We start from the raw sequence: 16,864 nt of genomic DNA on the forward strand, positions 1-16,864 counted from the left end.
GGGTGGCTCAGTTGGTTAAGCGACTGCCTTCGGCTCAGGTCATGATCCTGGAGTCCTGGGATCGAGTCCCGCATCGGGCTCCCTGCTCGGCAGGGAGTCTGCTTCTCCCTCTGACCCTCCTCCCTCTCATGCTCTCTGTCTCTCATTCTCTCTCTCTCAAATAAATAAATAAAATCTTTAAAAAAAAAAAAAAGAATAAATGAGATAATGTGTATAAACATCCCACAGAGTACCTAACACTTAAAATCTCTGGAATTTTTCCCAAGTCTTTCCATACTTGAAATTAGAGATTTTGTTTACTTACCACACTACTGACTCTATTTTCCCCCAGCAACCTGAACTTCTTATCTGGGACCTTTCAACATCCTTCTGCCCACAGGTTAGCAAGGTATGACTTTAGTGCTCTACCCTTTCTGGGCAGTACTCTCGACCCCACTTCTTACAGTTCTCTCTTACCAAAACTTCTTATACATGCTCTCTTTTCTGTAGGACCATGCTCAGTTTGCTATCACATTGTTCATCTTCCTGATAGAGAAATTCATGCTCAGGTATTAGAGTGTGTTAATGGCATATTATGTTATTCCTGTCAGTATTTGCATTTAATTTAGGGACTCATATCCTTAAAGTAAAGCAAACAATGGTGAAAATAATGTGAAGTGACTAAGGCCTGCTTTTTTGTTTTTTGCATTCTTTAGATCATTTGGTGTAGGTGCCTGCTAACTTCATCTATAAATTAGAGCAACTCTAATTGTGTATTATCTTTCTTTCCAAACGTGTGGTACTTAACATGAATTTCCCCAGACAGAAGCGTAGAGATTTAGATTCAAAGGGACCTTAGAGATTATCTGGACCAGAGATTTTCAGCTTTTTTCTTTTTAAAGCAGCAAGACCCTTTTCTCAAATGAAATGGTATATGGAAACGTACTATATAGATTAATAAAAGCACAGCTGATTGCTAAGCCCAGGAATCTAAGCCCTATAGGTCTCCCTTTGTTGTCTGGGGCAATCCCCTGAGGGCACTTCCCTGGAACCCTTAGGGCTCCCCAGAGTGCTGTTTTAAAACCACTAATTTACACCAACCCTTTCATTTTTCCAGCTGAGGAAATACACCAAGAGAGTTTGTGTTTCACCCAGTGTTACAGGATAAATTAGTTGGATTAAGAGCAGTCCTCACATGTACCATACTTAAGAAAACACTAATAGACCAGTATGGATGTTCTTATTTCTAATACAGATAACTTTTACTATCTCATTTCTTTTAATCAACCAACTTTTATTTGGTCTTCATATTACATATGAGACACTTTCTATGGTTATCACTGATACAAATATTTAGAGACATAACCTATTGCCTTAAAAAAGCAAACAGTATAGTTGGGAAGATAAAATATGCAGTTGAAAAGTTATACCAAATGTAAATATAGCTTCCAGACTTGAGATGTAGCAGAGAAGTGTGACATTAATTAAAAATAAATTAACATAACATAATAGAATTAAAAAAAAATGATACCAATAATAAGCTCTGTCGGAGATCCGAGGAGGGTGAAGCTACTCCATTTGGGCTAGGGAAAGGTTTAAAAAGGAACTATGGTTGAGCTGAGTAACACTTGGCTATGTAAATAGGTGTAAGGAATATATCATATGAATAAGAGCAGAGCTTTGTGTGAAATACAGCTCCTTCATTTATCTCTATATAATGTTGGGGAAGTTCTTAACCTCTGAGTCTGTTACTGCATCTGCAAAATGGAGATATATAGGATATATATCAATTAAGGACATATTAATTGGTGTGACATAAACTTTAAAATGTCCATTGTTTATCACAATAGAAATTTATTTCTCCTTCATATCCGTGTCTATGCTGGACAGCTTTCCATGAAGTCAGTCAGGGACCCAGATTGCTTCTCTTTCAGCTTCTGCCTCCCCGAGATAGTTTTTCAGAGAGAATAGAGAATTTTCCTTGGGAAGGTTTTCAGGGGATGAGCTTGAAAGTGGCATATAGTATTCTGCTCATTTTCTATTGGCCAAAACTTAATTACAGAGCTGTCCCTATACACAGAGGATGTAGTTAAGCTGTGTGCACAATTTGAAAAGGAAAAAGGTCTTAGTGAACACATGGAGGTCTCTGCTACCTCACAGAGTTTTGGGGAAGATTGGAGGAAATAATGTATGTGACATGCTTAATACAAGGCATGCATGGCATGTAGAAGATTTTAAACATCCTTTTTAAGGTATAGGTAAATTTATATAATGTTTTGCTGGGTATAGATAATCCACTAAATTTCTATTAACATGTGTTTTCACTTCTTTTTGGAGAGGTATCAACTTATTTTTGACTCGTGGTAATGATAATTGATATTTAAAATGATTCTTCTTGCTAAATTCTTTGTTTCTTCTTCTTTTAGCATGGCGTTATTGCTACAGAAGATGAGGAATATTTTATTGAACCATTAAAGAATACCACAGAGGATTCCAAACATTTTAGTTATGAAAATGGCCATCCTCATGTTATTTACAAAAAGTCAACCCTCCAGCAACGGCATCTGTATGATCACTCTCATTGTGGGGTTTCAGGTGAGTGTGTGGCTTTTACAAAGTGTATTGTATTGTATTGCCACTGTCTTTCTTCTGACACCTATGGAAAGGTGAATGATAGAATGATAATGAATTTCCATGAATTAACATGAATTTTCCTAAACAGAATCATAGAGATTTAGATTCAAAGGGACCTTAGAGATTATCTGGATCAGAGATTGTCAGCTTTTTTCTTTTTAAAGCAGCAAGACCCTTTTCTCAAATGAAATGTTATATGGAAATGTACTATATAGATTAATAAAAGCACAGCTGATTGCTAAGCCCAGGAATCTAAGCCCTATGGGTCTCCCTTTGTTGTCTGGGGCATTCCCCTGAGGGGCAATCCCCAGAGTTCTTTTAAAAGATGTCACCTATCCAAATGCCATATGACTTCGCTCATATTTGGAATTTAAGAAACAAAATAAGGAAAAAATGGAAAAAAAAAAGACACAAACAAAAATCAGACTCTTAAATACAGGGAACAAACTGGTGGTTGCCAGAGGGGAGGTGGGTGTGGGGGTGGGTAAAATAGATAAAGGGGATTAAGAGCACACTTGTCTTGATGAATGCTGAGTAATATATAGAATTTTTGAATCCTTATGTTCTATACCTGAAACTAATATAACTATATGTTAATTATACTTCAATAAAAAAAGAAAAGAGGAAAAAAAAAACTACCTTCCTTTTCAGTGGGAAAAAAAAAGATGTCACTTATCAATAGTTGGAAGCTCTTTGAGAAGTCCTTAAAATATAAGTCTGTGTAAAATTATTCTTTCTTAGAAGGAGAACAAAACCCCACCCTATTTTATCCAGGTAATAGTTATAATTTTCAAGCACAAGTGTTCCATAGTATAATTTTCATTCACAAGTGTTGCCTAGTACTCTGTGCTGTTTGGTTAGCCTGATGTTTTTATGCTAATGGTGAGACATTAGACACTTGTATAAGATTTGAAGAGTCTTAAGGTAATATTCAAAGGCAGTGTTAGGGTACTATAGAGATACATAGCAGGGACAGCAAATCTAGACATTAGTGGTCCAAGAAGGCTTCATGGAAGAAGTGACTTCTAAGCTGAGGCCTGAGGGAGAAAGAGAAGGTAGCTGTGGAGAAGTAGAGGGAACAGTGGGTGGAGTGTTCCATATAGAAGAAACAGCATTTACAAAAGTCCTGAATCAAAAAGTAGAATGTCACATTTCAGTCATTGCCAGTTCATAAGAACGGGTTATTAGAATGTGGGCTGGAGGGATGGGGTGAATTTCCTATGGGTGAGGAGTGGACCTGAGAGATGAAACTGAAGTGACAAGGAAGGCCAAGACACAAAGGGCTTGTAAACCATATTAAAGAGTTTGTTTATCCAAAGTGTTCTAGAAACCCATTGAAAGGTTTTAAGCAGGAATCACATGATCAGATTTGGGTGTTAGAAGTACTACCCTGGCAGTCCTGTGGAGACTGACTGAGAGAAGAACAAGACTAGAGGTGAGGGGTTAGGAGGCTGTTTAGTCTAAAGATTAGAAAACGTACAGAATAGAGGATATAGCTTGGCATAGTAGAAAGAATATGGGCTTTGGTGTAGCTTTGGACAAATGAACCAACCTCTTTAAATACTTCTTTGAACACACATTAGTTGCTCAAATTGTAGCTATCATTATTACTGAGATGACTGTTTCTAGTATTTAAAGAGCTATTATATTAAAAAAAAAAGACTGGGGCACCTGGCTGGCTTAGTTGATGGAGCATGCAACTCTTGATCTTGGGATTGTGGGTTTGAGCCCCACATTTGATGTAGAGTTTATTTAAAAATAAAATCTTTAGGGACGCCTGGGTGGCTAAGTTGTTAAGCATCTGCCTTTGGCTCAGGTCATGATCCTGGGGTCCCGGGATCGAGCCCCGCATCGGGCTCCCTGCTCAGCGGGAAGCCTGCTTCTTCCACTCCCACTCCCCCTGCTTGTGTTCCCTCTCTTGCTGTCTCTCTCTCTGTCAAATAAATAAATAAAATCTTGAAAAAAATTTAAAAAAAATCTTTAAAGGTGTGCCTGGGTGGCTTAGTCAGTTAAGTGTCTGACTCTTGATTTTGGCTTAGGATGTGGTCTCAGGGTTATGATATCAAGTCCCAAGATGGGCTCACGCGCTCAGCGGGGAGTCTGCTTAGGATTCTCTCTCTCCCTCTCCCTCTGCCCCTCCCCTGCCTCTCTCTCTAAAAAAAAATTAATAATAATAAATAAATAAAAATAAAATCTTTAAAAAAAATTAAAGATTCGATTTGTTCTGTGTAGTTCTCGTAGGTTGAACCAGGGGCAGGGTATTTCAGTATTTCAGCAGGTTTCAGCTTAATACAAAGAAAAGTTCACCAGCAAGTAATTTTAGAAAAAAAATGGGATGAGTTCAACAGGTAGATTTGTAAAAAATAGGATGGGTTATCTTATGAATTAGTGAATGCATCACTGTTTTGTTTATATCCATATGCTTCTTGGGCTACTTTTCTTCTGCTTCAAGTTTAAGTGTTCTTTGGAGTTCATTCTTCAAGTGACTGTTCTCATTCTACATACTCTCTTCTTGAGTAATCTCTGGGACGTCCTTGTTGATGAAGAGTAATTGGTACTAGAAAAAGGCCACTTCAAGTGAAGCTGCTTAAGGCATGAAATAAAATTTCATAGGAAACAATGAAAAATATTTTGATGGGTCTTTGCATTGAGTAATGAAACTAAACATTATGGAAATAGTTTAATTTATCTTGTATTTAACAAATTTAGGCTATAAGTACAACTTTTTTTTTTTTAAAGGTTTTATTTATTTATTTGACAGAGAGACACAGCGAGAGAAGGAACACAAGCAGGGGGAGTGGGAGTGAGAGAAGCAGGCTTCCCGCGGAGCAGGTAGCCTGATGCGGGGCTCCATCCCAGGACCCCGGGATCATGACCTGAGCCGAAGGCAGATGCTTAACCACTGAGCCACCCAGGCGCCCCTATAAGTACAACTTTATATAAATTCTTGAAAAACTAGGATTCAACTATTTAGTTGTTTATTGCAATATAATTTTCCCATCATTTTTTCCATAACATGACATCCTTCACTTCATGATCATAAAGATCACTTTTTGCAAAAATATTTAAAGATTTCATTGTATTCTGAAAGATAACTCTTAACCTTAGATATTCAAATTATCCTCTTTTGAAGTGCCTATCTTATTACTGGTCTTACTGAGGCAGATCCTTCTTTTCCAAAGGTTGAGGCATGAATCAAATAGATGAGCAAATCTACTCTTATTGCTAACATAAAATTCTGCCCTTGTTGGGGAAGATTTTCTTCTTTTACAGTCTCTCGCCCTGGATTACTGTGCTATTTGCAAAAAATAAAGCAGGTGAATGAGATATTCTTGAATGGCTGAAAAATCTTGAGTGAATTACTATGACTATTTCCTCACTTTTAACCTATTCACTAGTCATTTCTGTTACTTTTAACACCAGTCCATTTAGTTCAGACCCTTGTTATCTCTTGCCTGCACCACTGTAATGACTTTCTAACTGGGGTCTTCCTGTCTTCAGCTTTGTTTTTGTCTTTAGTGGGCTGTCTCCTACATCTGGGTGTATTATATTTCCTTCTTTCCTTCCTCCCTTCCTTCCTTCCTTTCTCTTTTTCTCTCTTTCTTTCAAGATTTTATTTATTCATTTGAGAAAGAGACAGAGAGAGTACAAGCAGCGGGAGAGGCAGAGGGAGAGGGAGAAACAGGCTCACCACTGAGCAGGGAGCCCGATGCAGGACTCAATCCCAGGACTCTGGGATCATGACCTGAGCCGAAGGCAGCCCCTAACCAGCTGAGCCACCCAGGTGCCCTATATTATATACTTTCAAACGTTTCACTGGCTTCCCAAGAGTGGAAAATCAGTAGTAGTTCCCTAAGTTCTATAGGAATATCACTAAAAAAAAGTATTTTATGTTTAATAAGTTTGGGAAATGTCTGGTTAAGAACTACTGTTAATTATGATACTATTTTGACAGCATAATTCAAGTGACATGTGCATTTATAGGTGTTAATTGCCAGTTAACCTGTTATTGGGAACTCAATTTTATATCAAAATATAAGATAGAAAAACTCTTTTGAGAGTGGGCATATTTATCTCATATTCAGATATAAATTTTCCCATTCTAATTAGATTATGTTATCAATTTCAAAATAAATAATAAAAAATGTCTTTTTTGTAGAAAATTTAGAAAATATGGGTAAAAAGAAAAAAAAGGAAATGAAAGTTGCTCTTTTACCACTATCCAGGGATAACTGAATGCTCTTGTCCATTGCTGTAGATATTATCATGTCTCTATACATGTATTGTTTACTTATGTATTTATTAAATAAATATTTATTTAGCACGTATGTGTCAGGCTATTCTAGGTGTTGGGATGCAGCAATAAATAAAACAAGAAAAGTCTCTGCTCCCATGAAGCTTATATTCTAATGAAGAGAGTTAATTAAAAAAAGCAGTCAAGCCAACAAGTAAATACATGGCCATCTATCAAGAAGTAATAAGTGCTACTAGTGAAAAATAAAGCAGGTCAATGCAATAATTTTGAATGACTGTATATATTAAAAATATTTTGAGACTGGGGCGCCTGGGTAGCTCAGTCATTAAGCGTCTGCCTTCAGCTCAGGTCATGATCCCAGGGTGCTGGGATCAAGCCCTGCATCGGGCTCCCTGCTCCGCGGGAAGCCTGCTTCTCCCTCTCTCACTCCCTCTGCTTGTGTTCCCTCTCTCGCTGTGTCTCTCTCTGTCAAATAAATAAATAAAATCTTAAAAAAAATTTTTTTTGAGACTGATCAAAAATTTAAGATCTTATTTCAGATGATAAAGAGATCTATGTATTTGGTTTTGGGGAAAAGTTCTTTATTGTATATGTTTATGGAAGAATGTTTTCTTTGACATTCTAAACTCTATCCAAAATTAAATTGAGCATATGTAGTAAGTATCATTTGAATAACTACTAATCTTTGTTTTGAAACAAGTCAGTTGTGTGTTCTATTTTAGACTAAACAGTATATTAGTTACAGATCATTAAGCTTAACATTAAGCAGTCAATTGACGATTACAGAATGTAGATATTGTTTCATAATGATGCAATCATGCTGGATTAATTTAATTTTAAAAGTGAAACCAGATATCTTGATTACACTTATTCATTGTGTGTGTATTTTATCTATCTATCTCAGACTACAAATTCTTTGCGTGTAAGACTCTTTCCATTTATGAATGTCCATCAAAGACATTATATATACATTTATCTGATGGAGTGATAACCAAGCAAACCAACAATTTAAAAAGCTAAAAGTCTGAAATTTATGAAAATGATGATAACAGTAGCTACTTTATATTGAGTGCTATCTAATGAGAAACACCATTGCTGTGTTTATTTTGCCCAATCAAGTCTAATTCTTTTCACAAATACTTTAAATAAATATAAGGAGAAATTGAATGGATCAGAGGAGTGAAAATGATCAAAATAATGGAAATCAAATCCGATATTTAGACATTTAGGCTGTCCATCCAGAGGAAGGGAAAACTAGGCATGATTTGAATACATGGGTGGTTTTCTGATCTTGACAGACTGAGCAAAAAAAAAAAATTAGAATTATGTTAATGCAGAAAGGATTTTGACCATTTCATAACAATATTACCATAAACTCAGTGGCTTAAGCAATATACTTTTATTATCTCACAGTTTCTGTGGAACAGCAGTTGTACATGAATGAGCTAATTGACTTAGCCTCAGTCAGGACTGGGTTCTCATCTGGAGTCTTGACTGACGAAGAATCTACCTTCGTATTCCCATGGTTGTTGGCAACATTCAGTTCTTTGCTATTAAAAGACTGAAAGCTTTAGTTTGGGGCTGGTTGTCTGCCAGAGGCCGTCTGTAGCTCCTTGCCATGTACAGGTCACCAAATTGGTTGCTTACTTCCTTAAAGCCAGCAAGGGAAAGGCTCTAGTAAGAAAGATGTTACAATATTATGTAACATAATTATGTACTCATATATGTAATCGTGTATATCCCTTTATCTTTGTTGTATTCTCTTGGTTAGAAGCAAGATACAGGTCCCACCCACACTAAAGGGGAAGAGATCACATGAAGTGTAAACATCAGGAGGTCATGGGGGGCCACCTTAAGAGTCTGTCTGGAATAAGGGAATACTTACTGGCTGTCTAGAAGTTATACTATTGGGAAATAAGAAGTAATATGTCTCTGCCTCTCTTGGCCTTTAGGAATAAAAATACTCAATTTATATGAGCTTCAAAAATATTTTACTGGTATCTGTCATAGTCATTTCTATCTCTTATTTCTTAAAATTTATAACTTTTACCAAAGTAATTTTTAAAGGGTAAACACTAAAGAAATTAGAAAAATAATAGAGAATACTGCCAGTTTCTGTCAATTATATTATAAAAATTAAAATGATTCTTCCTCACTAAATTTTTAATAAGTAGAGGTTAGAAAGATCATACAGATATGAAAGTAAGGTATGCAGAGGAATTATACTCATTCAAGTTTATTAAATAAAGATGAATATAAATGAGACAAGTGTTTACAAATGCCGTAGTACTAAAAGGTTTTCTCTGTACTGAAGGACCAACTGTTAGAAAACAAAGGATTAAACTGCAATCTAGAGTAAAATGTGGTTTAAAGGAATTCCTGCTGTAATCATAATCTTTCAACTCTCATTGTAGCACCATTTACCTCTGGGTTTTAGAAGAGTAAAAACTTAATTCACAGCCTTTTAGAATTGAGATTTCTAGAGCAGTAGAATTGCTCTAATTGAGATAGTTTAATAAAAGATCTTACTTTAAAATAAATGCTCAGAGGCATTTTAGGAATAGGATTTTGGGGGTACCTGGCTGGCTCAGTTGTTATATATAGCATGTGACTCTTGCTATAACAAGAGGTGGTGAGTTCAAGCCCCATGATGGGCATAGAGCTTACTTAAAAAAAAAGTAACAGATTTTTGCAATATTGATGTTTTTCATCAGAGCTGTCTTAGGGTGTATAGAAAGTTAATGCTCTTGTTTTTAAAAAAGCTTTATGAAGTACATATTCTATATTTAAAAATATTATGACATAATTGGTCATTGGAGTAATATGAAATGATTATTTAAAAAATATTTTGGGCGCCTGGGTGGCTCAGTCGTTAAGCGTCTGCCTTCGGCTCAGGTCATGATCCCGGGGTCCTGGGATCGAGTCCCACATTGGGCTCCCTGCTCGGCGGGAAGCCTGCTTCTCCCTCTCCCACTCCCCCCTGCTTGTGTTCCTGCTCTTGCTATCTCTGTCTCGGTCAAATAAATAAAATCTTTAAAATATATGTATATTTTTTCATTAAATAATTCGTTAGGCTTATTTTTTGTTATGAGTAGCTGAATGTTATTAATGTTTAATTTGTCTCAGATAAAATGACTATTTTGAATACTTTAGAGAGTTTAATTTCCTTACTACTACATTTCCTCCTCCCCTCTCTTCACTGAAAAATCTTAATACTTTAGGCAATTTATGAGGAGCATGTCTATATGAAAGATTTAAAAATAAGTAAGCTTAATTGGTGAACTTATCTGAACTAGTTAATTATTTTTATTGTAGACCTCATAAGAAGTGGCAAACCGTGGTGGCTGAATGACACGTCTGCTTTTCCTTCTTCACTACCAATTAATGGCACGCATATCCGCCACAGACAGAAGAGATCAGTAAGCATCGAGCGGTTTGTGGAGACACTGGTAGTGGCAGACAAAATGATGGTGGGCTACCATGGCCGCAAAGACATTGAACATTACATTTTGAGTGTGATGAATATTGTAAGTTTGATGCCTCTCTATAACATTTTAACTTAATAATTTGTGGTTTTGACTAAGGTCATGGATTTTTAGTGTGAATTAATGATTTTAAGAATTTACTCATCTAAAATGAGAAAGAATTAATATATTAATGTTTCAGTTCCATAGGAAATAAATTTAAAGGTGACCTTACTGTTCATTTTAGGTAATATGACTTTTTGAATGGGTCGTATTAAATCTTGTTTAAAAGGTTTTCTTTAACTTGAAACATCGGCTCACCCTCTTAATTACTATGTTGTAGCTCAGTTTTAGGAGAAAATATTTCTTGAGGTAGATTTGTATAAAAATCTTTTATGGAGGCATCTTGAGGGTAGAATTCTAAGTGATATGAGATAAAATAATATCTTTTTATATACAAAGTGGTTTAATTTATGAAAAATTGTTTTACCATTCTTTAAAAAAATATTAAACAGTCAGCCTATGATTTTTGTCTGACTTTGTGTCTTTTCTTATTTTCTGGAGGTCAGGTTGCCAAACTTTACCGTGATTCCAGCCTAGGAAACGTTGTGAATATTATAGTGGCCCGCTTAATTGTTCTTACAGAAGATCAGGTAAGAATGAGTTAGTTTAGAAAACTAAAACCCTTAACAGACAGGCTGTAGAATTATGTATTATAAAATAAAGTATTTTATTATTGATCCTTTTAGGAAGTTCTAGTTGAATATGATTTTCACCACTAAGTATTTAATATTTTAAGCAAATTTTAAGTACTTTATAAGAATATACCTCCTATTCATGTTAAGGCTCTATATATGTATATTAGCTATATGTTTCAGTATAAAGATGAGCATTTGTTTGGCAGATCTAATAATAGTGGTTTTGGTTGCTGAGAATCACATATATTCACATGATCATTAAAGCTGGAACTGGAAAGAATATTCAGTAGTACACTAAATTAACTCTAGGTCAGATATTACAGAGATAAAAATTGGCAAGAGATTATTCCTAGAAACCACTGCTTCTAATTATAGTCCCACTTTAGTTCTTCAAAAGTTTTAACAACTGACCTTAGTAATTTGTTTGGAACATTTCTGGTATGCATGTTGTATTGCAGCCAAACTTGGAGATAAACCACCATGCAGACAAGTCCCTCGATAGCTTCTGTAAATGGCAGAAATCCATTCTCTCTCACCAAAGTGATGGAAACACCATTCCAGAAAATGGGATTGCCCACCACGATAATGCTGTTCTTATTACTAGGTATGGTTTGTTGCAAATATTTTATCTTTGATTGTTGTGTTTAATATTTTAACTATATTTTGTTCTATCTAAAGTCTCATTCAGGTAATGAATATATTGAAAGCAAATGGTAATTTGTTAATCACCAGTGAGAAGGAATATATTACACTATTATTGTGTTTGCATCAAATGAACCGAGTAAGAAAAAAGAACATATTTAGAGTTGACTTAGAAATGTAATAAACATCTTTCCTTCAACTAATATCTATTCATAAGGTTTAATTGGAAGCACATGTATGTTTTGTTAATTGAACAAAATACATAATAAAACAAAGATTAAAAAGTATGGGATTATAATTGAGTCATCACTCTTGGTTATAAAATACATTAATTATTCTTACCTCCAAATTGTTAAAAGGGAGGACATCAATAGTTACACAATTTACTTAGATGAATGTTTATTTAATTAAAAATGTTTTAATTAAGGTATAAATATAAAGAAGCACATTTATTACATTATATGTTGAGTAGCTTGCTTCTCAGGGTAAAATTATTATTTGATGATAATGCAATTAGTTCATGTATTTCTTTCCGGTTTTACATAACTTGTTCAGATCCTTTTATTCCTTACTCTCCAACAAGAATTCTGTGAAGTAGATACCATTATTACTTTTCCCATCTAAAAAGTGAGGAAACTAGTTTAAAATACTTAAATCGCTCAAGCAAGTGAAAGTGCAGGTCTCAAACCCTGATGATCCTGTCTTCTATGACTGTGCTATCTTAGACTACTGTCTTAGTTTTTTTATACCTTAATTATGACTGGTTAGAAGCATGCTTAAATCATTTTAAGATGAACTTGTATTTAAAAATGAAAAAAAACAATAAGCAAAATGGAAGCATTATTCTATCTTGGTGAAATGAAATAGCCTTTGTTGTCTTGATTATTTCTTTTAATTTGCAAGATAGTACTTAACAATGGTGTGCCCATTGACTCTACATTAAACTACATGGCGGGAATGTAAAGTTACGTGGCATCATAATCTTGAGATCCTGGAAGATAATGTGAATTTAGCTTTTTAAAAAATGTTCCTGTTAACTAAGTTGTAGAGTTAAAGCTTCTCGGTTTATTTATTTATTTTTTCAGTTATAATTACTTTAATTGACTTCATCTACCTGGCACTGTAAGCTAGAAAAGTTTGTTTATGACATACTTGCAAATAAAAACAACATTGTATGGGTTCTGTATTCATATGTGTTGACATGTCAGTCTGATAAATTCTGCAATTCCTCAGAGTCTTGTGGTCTGGAATGATTCCCAAATATATTTGAGGAGTTAAAAATACACTGAGAATTGTGCAAATATAGAAACCTTTGTATAAAAATATATATATGGATATGATTAGTGTCAATGAAATTACTACAGGAGAATGTTTTTTATATATGGTTAGCAAAATGATCACAGATAATTTACATTGGCTTCTGTGTTTATATTTATAAAGTCCAACTCTCCCCAAAAAGGCAATGCCCACTGGGCTCTTGGTGCTTTATATTTTTGTTATTGTATGTGCATTCAATTTTTAGCTTTTGCATCAAATGACAATAGCTATACCAACAGTGCGCGTTTATAAGTATTTGAGTCGTGAAATATATCTGGGCAGTTAGCCATCTTTTCTTTGCACTGGCTACAATATTCAGCTGTCTTGTTCCTCTGAATTGGCCCAGATATTTTTCTGATCCTCTGCAGAGTCCTTCCTTGTTTCTATAAGCTATTTTGAGTGCCTTTTTGATGCCTGAGGTTTGAACATAAAATTTTCTTTTTAAACTTGTCTCCTAATGGTCGGACTAGTACTAGAAATGATCTCAGGATTTAATAGGACAGTACTTTGAAGAGTTCATATATCATACCATTTTCAATTAGTTATATAGTGGAGGCTAGAAAAGTATCTCTTTGGGGCAGCATAGAGTGCCTTTTTGAATTGTTATAGTCTCAAAGTAACTTTGAGCTTATTTAAACGTCTACTTATTTAAAAGTCTAATCGTCTTTGAATTATTAAGGCCATGGAGTGACATCTAAATCTGATGAATGTCATCTCTAATATTTAGAGTTTTTGTTGGGTGGTTTACCATCTTGATTCTTCCTTATATACTTTTAATTTGTGAAATTGAATATATCTTTAAATCATACTGCTACTTTTAGTAAAAATTCAAAGAATTTTTATAGATGCTCATATATTAACGCTTTTCATTGCTTCATGTAACTCACTCATTAACATATTCAGGATTATGACTTCACCATTTATAGGTAAGTTCATGCTTGAAATGTCAGCTCACTAGGGAGAATGTATAATGTGTTTACTGAGAATTCCAGAGAAAAATTGATGGATATGTTTATCTCCACTAGGCCAAATTTTATCTCAGGGATTTAAATGTTTTAAGCAGAAAACCATTTGGAACTGTAGTTACTTAGGTAATAATAGTTGCTTTTGAAAAAATGAAAGTATAAAAACTTAAAATACTATCTCCTCTTAGCAAATAATATTTTATTTTTTTATATTGATATAAATTTAAAGCAAACTGTGCTCTACAAAGCTATGAGATCACTGTGACTAGACAGAAATAAATAAGCAGTATAAAAAATTTAAAATTCTGGGGGCGCCTGGGTGGCTTAGTCAGTTGAGCATCTGACTTGATTTTGGCTCTGATCATGATCTCAGGGTCGTGAGATTGAGCCCCGTGTGGGGCTCCACGCTGAATGAGGAGTCTGCTTAAGAGTCTCTCTCCTTCTCCCTCTGCCCTGGTCCACTCGTACACTCCATACACTCTGTCTCTAAAAAAAAAGTTAATTAATTAAAAAAAATTTTTAAATTTTATTTTGTCTGGTATAAAAACTACTGCATTAACACCAAAGAGTATATTAAAAACTATTTATATACACACATATATTTTAATTTTTATATACATTTATTTTTATACATAAGTGTTTGTGTATGTGTATATAATGAACATCTGTTATATACCAGCTAGCTTTATCAAATCTTTTTTTAAACATTGAAGTATAATTGACAAAGTTGTATATACTTTAAGTGTACAATGTGATGACTTAGTGTGCCTAGATGTTCATATATCTCCCCAGATTTTGAAAGTTCTCAACCATTATTTCCTTAAATAAGCTTTTTGCCCCTTTCTCTCTCTCTTCTTCTTGGACTCCCATGATGCTAATATTACTTCATTTGGTGATGTTCCATAATTTAGGTAGGCTTTCTTCATTGTTTTGTTTGTTTTTTCTTTTAGTGGGTAGTATCAAATGATTTGTTTCCAAGTTCATGGTTTCTTTCTTTTGCTTGGTATGTCTGTTGTTGTTCTCTATTGCATTTTTTAATTTCATTCATTTTATTCTTCAGCTTCAGAATTTCTAATGGTTCTTTTATATAATTTTGATCTCCCTTTTGAATTTATTATTTTATTCACATATTCTTTTCCTGATATCATTGAGTTGTGGATCTGGGTTCTTTTGTAGCTTGCCGAACTTTTTAGGAACAATTATTTTGAATTATTTGTCTGTCAATTTGTAGATTTCCATTCTTTGCACTCAGTTACTGGAAAATCATTGTATTCCTTTGGTGGTGTCATGTTTTCTTGATTTTTCATCTTTCTGTAACTTTGTGTTGATGTCTGTGCATTTGATGAAATAGTCACCCCTTCCAGATTTTATGGAATGGTTTTGGTAGAGAAAGGTCTTCATCTGTGGACATAAGAGTGCTGGCTGGGTTGAGTATGGTGTTTCTAGCTCTGGAAAAGTTCCATTAATGTAGTCTCTATTCACCTTTGTCAGCTGAGATTAGCCTTAGTGAAGATTTCAGAGTTCCTCAATGGTCAAGGCTGCATTTGTCTGCACCAGCAGTAAAGGCAGTTGGGGACCACCCGATCTCTTTTACTTTCATGGGGGATGTCATGATGGAGGGGATTTCTCTTGAAGCAGGGTCCAGCTTGCAAGTACCCACATGAGTGTTGGTAGTACTGATGTCTGATATGTGGGGACATTTGGTAATATGACACTATATAAGTAGGTCAAGAACTGATTAATATTTTGTATTCAAAACTCTAATAAACAGAATTTAAGAAGATAAAATAGAACTGTATATATACACTTAAAAAGTTACACACGTTGGGGCACCTGAGTGGCTCAGTTGGTTAAGCATTTGCCTTCTCGGGGAAGGCATCGAGCCCCATGTCTGGCTCTCTGTTCAGCAGGGAGTTTGCTTCTCCTTCTCCCTCTGCCTGCTATTGCCCCTGCTTGTGCTCTCTCCCTCTCTCTCTGTCAAATAAATAAATAAAATCTTTTAAAAAAAAGTTACGCATGTTACAAAACTTTCATATTATTCTAATTAAACTTTGTATTGAGAAACTGTAAATTAATGGGTACTTAGAAATACATATCTACAATTTGACAGATTTAAAAATTATTTATATTCCCACATGAAGTTAGGAAGTATTCACCAAATTTAAAGTCAAGACAATTTCTTTTTTCTTTTTTTTAAATATCTTTAAGATTTTATTTATTTATTTATTTATTTATTTATTTAAAAGATTTTATTTATTTATTTGACAGAGAGAGAGACAGTGAGAGAGGGAACACAAGCAGGGGGAGTGGGAGAGGGAGAAGCAGGCTTCCCGCGGAGCAGGGAGCCCGATGCGGGGCTCGATCCCAGGACCCTGGGATCATGACCTGAGCCGAAGGCAGACACTTAATGACTGAGCCACCCAGGCGCCCAAGATTTTATTTATTTATTTGAGAGAGAGAGATAGTGAGAGAGAGCGGGAGCAGGGGGGGAGAGGGAGAAGCAGGCTCCCCGCTGAGCAGGGAGCCCGATGCGGGGCTCAATCCCAAAACCTTGGGACCATGACCCGAGCTGAAGGCAGATACCCAACCAACTGAGCCACTCAGGTGCCCCAAGTCAAGACAATTTCTAAATTTATTTTGTGGCAAAAGCATTCAAGAAATCTTTTTATAGTATGAAAATCAGTAGGCATTTAGTGACAGAGTATTCTTGCATCAGTGTTGAGCAATTAGCATGAACAGACTAATGCATTAATTTCCTGGATTTCTCTCCTATCAAATATTAGAATCATGTTTTCTATCTTTAAGATACTAGTATATAGCAATATATATTTCAGACAGGAATTATAACCTAAATTCTTTTTGGTTATAGATTTATTGAGATATAATTCATAGACCATACAGTTTGCCCAT

General features: G+C 35.0%; 1 protein-coding gene across 6 annotated transcripts in view; it reads left to right on the forward strand.

The window, feature by feature from the left end:
* CENPK (centromere protein K) overlaps nt 1-16,864 on the forward strand; it is a 133,003-nt gene that overhangs the window by 74,058 nt on the left and 42,081 nt on the right. The window contains exons 12-15 of one of the 6 annotated variants that reach the window (XR_014146735.1): nt 2,406-2,574; nt 10,184-10,395; nt 10,897-10,985; nt 11,489-11,624. Coding sequence is in view for 3 of the 6 variants with exons in the window: in XM_081825698.1 (XP_081681824.1) it covers nt 2,406-2,574; nt 10,184-10,395; nt 10,902-10,985; nt 11,489-11,665 (642 nt within the window). In the remaining 3 variants the exon portion in view is untranslated. Of the gene's footprint in view, nt 1-2,405; nt 2,575-5,374; nt 7,290-10,183; nt 10,396-10,896; nt 10,986-11,488; nt 14,433-16,864 lie in introns of those variants that run through there. The other 5 variants (XM_081825699.1, XM_081825698.1, XM_081825700.1 and 2 more) reach the window with 5 other exon arrangements.

Source organism: Leptonychotes weddellii, chromosome 7 (assembly GCF_054177405.1).
Source record: "Leptonychotes weddellii isolate Sample4059 chromosome 7, ASM5417740v2, whole genome shotgun sequence".
In the NCBI taxonomy this organism is placed as follows: Eukaryota; Metazoa; Chordata; class Mammalia; order Carnivora; family Phocidae; genus Leptonychotes; species Leptonychotes weddellii.